We start from the raw sequence: 9,912 nt of genomic DNA on the forward strand, positions 1-9,912 counted from the left end.
TTATATTAGGGGGGCGCTCCGCCCCCTCTTGAAGGTAGAGTTAATTTTGTTTAATTTTATTTTCTATATAGCGCCAGATCACAACAGAAGTCATTTAAGGTTCCTTTCCTATAGAACAGGGCCCTGTTCCTCGTACATGGTTCAACTAAGTCGATCAAATGTCCTATTATCCAGCTTAAATTAACCCAATGATTGAAGTCAGGCTATCTCGGTTTCTCAAAGGCTGAACAATCTCGTTAATTCGAACCAGACTTCAGTAATCAGGATAATTGCGCGCGTGCCCGTCCTATTTCAAAAGGGGAAGCGTCGATCACCGAAACCATGATTTTCTAACAGTACAACGGCAAATAAACTAAAAGAAAGAGCCTCTTTTTTCTCCACTGACGAGCAGGAGATGATCATCAGCGCATATGAGGAATTCAAGACCATAATCATGGCAAAATCTAACACCGCCACCGCTGCGAGGGCTAGACAAGAAGCATGGCAAAATATCGCAGACAAGTTAAATGCGTAAGTGTTGGGAAAATGTATAGGCTCATCATCCCAATCAATCAGATTATATTTCTTTAAATGTGCTGCTGGCAGTAGGCTTAATGGAATGCATCATCCAATGAGATCTTGCTAGCGAAAATAATTATCTCATCTTTTTCAGAATAAGTAGATAAAACAAGCCCAAAGAGAATCTAATTGATACGAATTAATAGATACTTATGAGGATATACTGTATGCGCTTATGTATCATGTACTATATACAGAGATGGGCAAAAATACATCAACATGTATTTTGATACAAAATACAAAATACTGGTGTCAGAAAATGTAACAAAATACATGTATTTTGTATTTAAAATATAGGAAATACTTTTTTTCTGGATTTTCCATTTTCTCACAATGTGGAATAGCAGAGCATTCAGGTTTGGGCTATAATGTACATAAAGCTCTGGTGAACCCCACAAAAAGGAAGAACAGTTACAGAATTTCAGTGTAACTAAGCAAAGCTATTAAAAGACAACAACTTGATTGATTATGTGTATATATATATATATATATATATATATATTTTTATTATTGGGACTTAACAGCCCATAAACTTTGGCTTTGTATCAACAAGAAAATATTCATCACATATGACATACAAGCTCCCAATCTCCCTCTTCCTATAGCTAGCTACTCGACTGATAAGTTAACTTGCTAAACACTGGCTATGCACTAGCCTAGAGAGCATGCTAGTGTCATTAGCATGTTAGCATCGATCGCTAGCTTGATATTATAACCATCACCATGTATATACAATAGGCTATGTAGCCAGACCCAGACATAAATTATACATCAAGCTAGTTGACATCTGTCACACTCAGATAAAATATTTAACTTGACAGACAATCCGTTGAACTTGAAGATCTGAAGACTGAACTCGTGAACTGTTTTTTAATTCGTGGAGAAAGTATTTTGAGTATTTTAAATACAAAATTACTCCACTCTAAAGTATTTTGTTACAAATTACGTTAGATTTTTAATCGGCCCTATCAAATACAAATGACAAAATACTCAAAAGTAATTGAAATACGTATTTCAAATACAAGTAATAGAAATACTGCCCATCTCTGACTATATATCTGTATATACATGTATGTGTAGATTACCATAAAGAACTAGGAGTTTGAATATGTGTGTGCGAATCTGTGTATGGGCAGATCAGTATGTATGTATGTATTATTCATAATAAGTAGTGAAAATAAATTGTGTGTGATTCTCTCTATTCTTATGAGTCCACCTTAATAATCATTTTCTACAATATTGATATGCTATGGTGTACTAATAATACTGTCATATAATTATGAGTGCCTTCCCCCGGTCCTTCGCAACCTCCACTTGCTCCCGGTCAAATACAGAATAAACTTTAAAATATTACTTACCACCTACAAAGCCCTAAACAAGCTGGCCCCTCCCTACCTTTCAGACCTCCTCCCCCTCCACTGTCACGGGAATGCAAGGACTAGGACTCAATTGCAAGACCACAGGAGACAGAGTCAGGAAAACAGTCTTTATCAGCACAGCTGATTACAGACAGGAAAGGCTGTGTGGAGCCCGTGGTCTGACACAGCGTGCAGGCCGGATCGACGGTGTGGTACCCGTGGTCCGACACCTGAGGGCAGGCAGATTGACGATGTGTGTCCCGTGGCACGACACCGGAGGACACGGGGGGATTCCCGGATCAGCAGACACCGGAGGCAGGCAGAGCGTCGGCGAACAATCCAGTGGGGACACAACAGAGGCTCGGGGGGTTCCCGCACCGTAGGACACCGGAGGCAGACACCGTAGGCAGGCAGAGCGTCAGCGAGAAGATCTGTTGGGACACAACAGAGGAACGGGGAATTCCCGGACCGTAGGACACCGGAGGCAGACACCGTAGGCAGGCAGAGCGTCGGCGAGAAGAACTGTTGGGACACAACAGAGGAACGGGGGATTCCCGGACCGTAGGACACCGGAGAGCAGACGCTCGAGACAGCAGGCGATACGGGGTTGAAGCGGGTGAAAGACGGGACGAACTGACACCCCAGACTGCAGGACCAGGGTTATTATAGTGGCAGGGGAAAGGATTAGTGTAATTAGAGTCTGGTGTGTCAGCCAGCGAGAGGTAATTGGCTGAGTGGCTGCAGCCGTGCACCAGTCAGGGGTGTGGCCATGGGAGTGACTGGAGGCAGAGGAAAAATCCCTGAGCACATGGCACAACACAACACACAGGGAAATGACAGCCACATGAGGAGAGGAGATTGGGGGAAAACAGAGGTTAAGATCCACGCCCCAACCCGTTGTCTCAGGTCCACCGGTGCAAACGCTCTGAAGTTCATCAGGACCAAGCACCGGACCTGGGGTGTCAGGGCCTTCTCAGCTGCTGCACCCCCCCTCTGTAACGCCCTCCCCATCCACATCCGTGAGGCTCCCTCCCTATCATCATTTAAACAAGCCCTCAAAACCCACCTCTTCAAACTCGCCTTCACCTGCTAACCCCTGCACCCCACCCTCCACTACATGACCCATTCTCCAGTTCATTTTTCTTTTTTTGTTTTGTTTGTTTGTCTCTGTCCTATGTAAAGCACCGTTGGGTACTTAGAAAAGGGCTATATAAAATTCAAATATTATTATTATTATTATTTCAACTCACACGGGACACGGGAGCAAGTAAAAACTAAGCACAAAAACATTATTCAGAATTGTCAGTCAATACAACATGTGCCATGGTAATGTAATGAACACATCCATAATTTTCTTAAGCGCCAAATAAACTTTAGGAACAACACGGCATGCAGCGGCTTTCCCGATGTTCGCAATGTCTGGCTCGAGAAGGTCTTGTAAATAAATGATTCCTTGTCGGAATAATCGATAGCGCTCATACAGGAAGTCATCATGATGTGATAACGGATCTTGGCGATCTCGAAGAACTCTCTCCCTATAAAACGCTAATCTAACTAATATCCTCCTTCAATGGGATCTCTGAGGAAGGGAGCTGACATTTATTTCCAGGGGAGTGGCAAGCTTATCCAGCTAATTTAAGTTAGCCTGCGCTGGAGCAGGTTCAACTTTATGGATGTGTTGCTATGGTGATTTTGCCAAACTTGCTTCGTGGAACCAAAAAGCCTCACTTATGTAATCTTATCCTGAAAATTCTCCGGCTAACTCAGTTAGCCACGTACGAGGAACGGGGCGCAGGTCTACACCGTGTGTGTGTGTCCCCCACAAGCACCTAAAGTCCAGTCACCACCGGATGACAGGGTTTGACCCAGCTTGGCTGTCAGAGGGGAAATACTCCCCCTGGCTGTACAAGACTGATCTTGGTAAGTAAGTAAGTAAGTAAATACATAAATAAATAAATGAATAAATGAATAGACATATTAGATAGTACAGTACATAGAGAATGAATAGGGCAGGGCTCTTCAGCCCCTCTGTTGCGGCTCCCTGAGTCTACATCCACACTAATACGTTTTCGTTTTAAGATGATCTCGGTCCAGACTAAAATGCCTGAAATTGAATATCACGTGACTATTAACGTACACTGGGCATGCGGGTGGTTGCCGGTGTAAACAGGAAGTAGATTGGTTGCTCTAAGCCGCTAACGTGACTTCAGACGGCCGCTCCGTAGGTCTGATAACGCCGCTGGACACCTGCTTGCTAATCGCTCCAATAACGGCTGCTTCCTCCACAATAATGCAGACTTTAACTGAAGCTGCTAGTAAAGACATGGTCAGTAACTCCTGTAACTCCTCCGTTTTCGGTGCTTTGAAAACTCTGGCGTAGATGTGCGTCACATCCTATGACGTCGCTGTCAAGCGCCTTTCCCTGCAGGTGACTGATCATGATTTGCAGACCCCCGTCCTCGGTAAAAAAAAAAAAGAAGAAAAGTCACGGAGGAAAATAGAGAGTTTAATTCTGCGTGGACGTATTCATTTGCTTTCACTGCCAACGATGCTGGTTTACCTGTATCCTTGATATGTGCAAAAATGTAATGTTGAATATCACTTCCAGAACAAGCACACAGCATTTGCTGAAAGGTATCACGCTGGAGATGAGCAATAAAGAGCGATTCCTCAACTGCTGCAGCAAACTGAGCACGTTTTTTTCTCCTCTTCATAAGATTTTGATATTGTTATAACAGGTAAAATAGCAACAAAATGTCAAGAATTGTCTTTATTCTTGTTCTATATTTTCATAAATACAACAAACTATAGTTTTTGTATATATAATACAACTATATATAAAACTTTATAAGCTGTGATATCAAATAGCTTTTGCGGCTCCAGACACATTTTATTTGGTGAAAAATATAGGGCAAAATGGCTCTTTGGATAGTAACGGTTGCCGACCCCTGGAATAGGCGATTATGTCAGTTTTCTTTTTGGTTTTAGGAATGTAGCTACAGTGAGTTTGCTTTCTAGGTGTAAGAACTCAATTAAACAAGTATTGAGGCAGCTTGCTCAGTGCCGTCAACATGAGAACAGTTCAGCTCATAACCAGTTGGTATACCAACGCTACCAGCATATTCAGAAGGAGGTGAATCTGCAGGGAAAAGCTCTGAAACCCTTGCGAGTCCTCAATTTTGATGTCAGGTGCTGCAAGTATTGCCGCTATCTCAATCTGAGCCAACTGGTCAGGCTGATGTTACTGCTATTGGAGGACCTGCACTGCTGCAGTATGAGGCTCAGGTTAACTAAGCGATCATCTGAGCTTTAGGCAATTTGTGATGCTCAAGTAGAAAATTATATTTATATGTCTCGCTCAGCTGAACATAAGGGTTCAAAAGATTGTCCAGTGCCAGCTACAGGTTGACAAAGTCTCTCTCACTATCCTGAGTGAAATCTGGTATGGTAGGCCAAGGAACTCTATACAGTGAAGGCTCATGTGGAAGCGGGCTAGATGAAGCCGTGGCATAAACCATTTTGAAGGTTGGGGTATTGGTATCTGAGCTACCTGTTGTGAAACTGGCTGTGGTTGAGCACAAGCACCTTTACGGTACTAAGAAGGTTATAGAGCCTGTAAGTAGTGAAGTTCTCCTCTGCTTAAGTGATATGCTCATTCAGTGTTGCTGAATATCTCTCGGTCTGATTTAGGCCTGACCACAGGTCCTGATGTGTAATCAGGTTTCAGGTGAGGTGTGGATGTTCCCATAAGCTGTGTATGAGGCCTCTTATTGTCATGTGTAACTTCCACATTCACATTATGCTTTGAATTTCTTCCATAAGGAAAGATACACTGATTAGAATCCGACTTGTTGTCAGGTTGATTCATGCCTTCCTCAACTTAGTCCAATGGAGTATCCCCTGGTGGTTGCAAACCACCCTCAGCCCCTTTCAGTGTATTATTCAGCTTTAATGGTTCATGGCCCAGTGTTCTTTGAATTAAGACAGAAGACTAAATAACAGATAACGCTTTGTGTGCATCTGTTGGAGGATGAAGTTTAGGCACTGCAGGGTAATTGACTGTTCATCTTGACTTCGGGGTTGATCTGTACTCCCCAGCAATGGTCTATTATGTTCCATGCTACTTTTCTCAAACTCCTCCATTCTGCTTGCATTTCAGTTTCAGTGATTCAAAAAAACTCTTTATCCATGTGAAGTCTAGAGATGGATTGTCCTGACTCATTATCATTCCCATATGCTTTTCTCTCCTAAGATAGGTCTTGTAATGTGTAGATTAAATTGCATTGTTCTCATACTGTTAATTTTGATTATTTTCATTTGGCATTTTGACTGTCTGGAACTCAGAGAGTCAGGGCTCTGGCTCGAAGGACTGTATTAAAGCTGTTCTTTAGTTGTTCTTTGGTTAGCTGACTGCCTGAGGTTCTCAAAGTAAAGAGACATTCACAATGATTGCAGTTTGGTGGTTTTATTATCCATCCGAACCATGGTTTCTGCAGCGTAAAAAATGCCCAATCCCAAATTTAGAAACTAAATACTAGTCAAGAATTCACAAGAGTTACGTTATCCATGTGTACTCTTCGGCGAAAAAAGGGTCCTAAAGTTGTTTAGCTAAAATGTAATTTCCTTGATTAGAAAGTGTATTTGCAACAATTGTCTGAGCAACAACAGTGTATTTTTCTGAATAGTAAACGTGAGCTGTTGTGCTGGTGATAGTAGAAGGCTGCACTGGCAGATTGTGCTATTTAAGATTTGACAGGAGGGGTTTTCCTGGGAGGGAGGCACTGTTTCCTCCGGGAAACAGGTGGTCCTGTTGTGAGAGAGGATTCCATGACTTAGCATCAGTGTGTTTCTTTTCATCCTACTGTATTACTACAAATCCAAAGCCCAACAACCTTGTCGTTCTGTGGGGTCATATGTGACATCCAATTTCTGTAGACTGAGGAGTGGATGGTGATCACTGATGGTTCCAAATGGACAATTACAGCTGAATAGTGTCTGAAGTGTCTTAAAGACCAGACAAAGGCCCAGAGCTAGTAGTTAGATACATCTATACTGAAAAGGATTGGCTGATGAAAGTTGGGAAATACCATTATTGTAGGGGAGGTGGGTGCATCTGTTAATGTCTGAAATGCAGTTAAACAATTTTCAGTTCATTCATGTTTAATATCTGTAATAAGAGCACCATTGCACCATCCCCGTACCGGGTAGTGTTGGGACAGGCAACTCACCTACTGTACATTACTGGTCTATCACGTAAAATAATGTGCCCCATAAACTGCAGATTAACAAAACAAATATCGGGTTTTGAATACACATTCTGTCCCATACAAATTATGTCAACGAGAAGAAAAAAAAGATGCATGTTTATCAGTGGAGTCCTCTCAATTGGTCTCTGAAAGTTTGGTTGTGAGTTTTGGTTCATTTAAATATATACACCACTTGAGTTGTTATGGAATTTTATGTTGCCAAAAGTATACTGCCTGACCTAGCTTAAATCACATTACAGACAATGTGAACCATGGTGTATTGTTCCATATCTTCATTGTTCAGGAGGGTATGCATGCTGGCAGCAGAAAAGTGATATACATTACTTCAGTCATTCATGTGTTGTTTTCTATTAAGGGGGAGACAGAAGGATTCAGTACCGGAAGTGGTACAGACCACTGGTGTGGTTCTGGATCCTAGGTGGTCTGGCCTACTTTGCTGCAGTACTGAACATGATTGGTGACTGGCTGAGGGTGCTGTCCAAAAAGACAAAAGAAGAGGTATGCTCTCATTAGGAATGGTCAAAGCGCATATGATGTAGGTTATACTCATGTTGAATTGTTGACCAAGGTGAAAAGAGCTTTGCAATGTTCTGACTCATCACTTTCTTAAAACGGTTACAAACAATAATCATCTTTACTATACATAATGTATTCATCAATTACCTACCCAGTGTTACCTTGAATTTGTGCAGATCATACATACCTCCACGGCGAGCAAAGAATAAAAAAACAGGGACAATTATGTACAATACAAATCTCATCCATCCAGTCTTATGCTCAGTACTTCCCAAACACATGTCCGGACTTGCACAGACGAGTATCACTCCTGCTCAAGCGTGAGACTGTTTATGGAAGTTTTTTTAAATAGCAAGGGTTTCCTCCATTTATTTATTTTTGCTTAGCTTATTGATAAATAGGTAGTTGGGCATGCAATAGGTCAAACTGAATGTGAATTTTAAGAATGTCCTTTACTGGACTACAAAGCAAACTTATTCTAACGCTCTGTTGCACTTATAGACTGTAAATTTGAATTCTAACACATCATTACCGTTTCAAGATTGCATTTTTATTTACATTCCCATGTTTGATCTAAAGCTTGAATTTAAAATAAAAAGTGACCGCCTAAATGACTGTATATGCTAATGTTTTATGTGCTGGACTTTACCATTCAGGCAGCCACCACAACTTATTAGTTGTATAATAGAGTTGTATTAGTTTATGTTTTTAAAGGGGAGTTAATTAGCTTTGCATTGTTATATAATGAGGTGGATCACAACTTTTTCATCTTGTGACCTCTTAAAACAAAGCAATGTGTATAATGCCCCTTGTTGCATACAGTAGGAGCTATAAACAGTCTCAGATTGATTCATTAGAATTATTTATAGAGGCCTGAGAAGGTAAAATTATTAACTAATCAGCAAGATAAAAAAAAAGACAAGACGAACCTTAAAAAATATATAATCGTGTTGCAGAAATACGGTTGTCACTATTGACACACAAATTTAAATGTGTTTTTGACTTGTTTCGAATGTGATGGATTCGAATGTCTATTTATCTTGAAAGGAACATTTTCATTATGCTTTTGAACAAAGTCTAAATACACAGATAAGTGATATACTCGTTTGTACTGTCTGACTGTCAAGGTTGTTGAGATCAAGGCTCATGCAGCAGAATGGAAAGCAAACGTGCGAGCAGAGTTCCGGGAGACGCGTCGACGTATGAGTGTCGAGGTCCACGACAAGCTGCAGCGAGCCGCCACCATCCGGAGCATGGAAAGACGGCAGCTGGGCTTGGACCAGCGTGCTGTGTCCCTGGATATGCTTTCACCAGAGCGCCGCGCCATCTTCAACAGCCTGGACACCAACAGCTACAAGACTTCGTCCCAGGAGAGCATCGACTCCAAGCTGAACAACCTTCGGTTGCGAGGGGCTGAGCAGTGCGACCAGAGCTCAAACCACCAGACCACGTCTGAGGACAACATTTTCAACCGCCTAGGCTCCGTCACCAAGCTGGCCAAGCGCAACCGGAATCGGGACCTGAAGAAGAACATCCCAGATGAGGCTCGCCGGCCTCACAGCGAGGCCTACGGCTGCAGTATGCCTACCTTTGACTGCAGCACACCAACTACAGATGAAGGGAAAAGGAAGGACGAAGTAGAGGATGAAAATGAAGACAAGGAGTGCAACACTAGCTTGTCTTATTTTCCACTGTTTGTTGATGCTTGTAAGCCACATAATGGTTTTATTCCGGAGCAGACCAAAACACTTGAAACAGAGCTGCATATTCAAAAGGACCCATAGACAGTGTGTACTCCTACAAAAATTTGTTTTAAATACCACAATTAGTGCCTTAGGTCTCTCTTATTCCTGTGTGTGCTCAAGCAGGAACAACATGTGTCCCTTTGTGCTATATACTGCAATGTCTACATATTAACAGTGCCCTGTGGATGTGATAGACACACTTTGTGTTGTATGAATGCAAGACCTAGTAGAGTTTCTATTGAGTTATGCTGTAATGATGGTCATATTTTAAAAATAGCTGTCAGCTAATAGGTGTTTAAAGCATAACCACATGTGTCTTAGTTTCGTAAATGTGGCCATTATTTCTCTCAGTTATGATAACATTGTACTCAACTAATGTACTTGTTGAGAGCCGGAGGCCTAATCTCCATGAGTGACGAGGGAACGCAATTTTTTTTTCCTCACTATTTATTTGCTCAATATACAATG

General features: G+C 41.8%; 1 protein-coding gene across 1 annotated transcript in view; it reads left to right on the forward strand.

The window, feature by feature from the left end:
* kcnk10a (potassium channel, subfamily K, member 10a) overlaps nt 1-9,483 on the forward strand; it is a gene marked incomplete at both ends in the record, with an annotated part of 41,400 nt that extends 31,917 nt beyond the window's left edge. The window contains 2 exons of the mRNA XM_079180626.1: nt 7,539-7,681; nt 8,827-9,483. Of these exons, the coding sequence (XP_079036752.1) occupies nt 7,539-7,681; nt 8,827-9,483 (800 nt within the window). The remainder of the gene's footprint in view (nt 1-7,538; nt 7,682-8,826) is intronic.
* Between the last annotated feature and the right edge of the window lie 429 nt (nt 9,484-9,912).

The sequence above is a fragment of the Pholis gunnellus genome (genome assembly GCF_910591455.1).
Source record: "Pholis gunnellus genome assembly, chromosome: 19".
In the NCBI taxonomy this organism is placed as follows: Eukaryota; Metazoa; Chordata; class Actinopteri; order Perciformes; family Pholidae; genus Pholis; species Pholis gunnellus.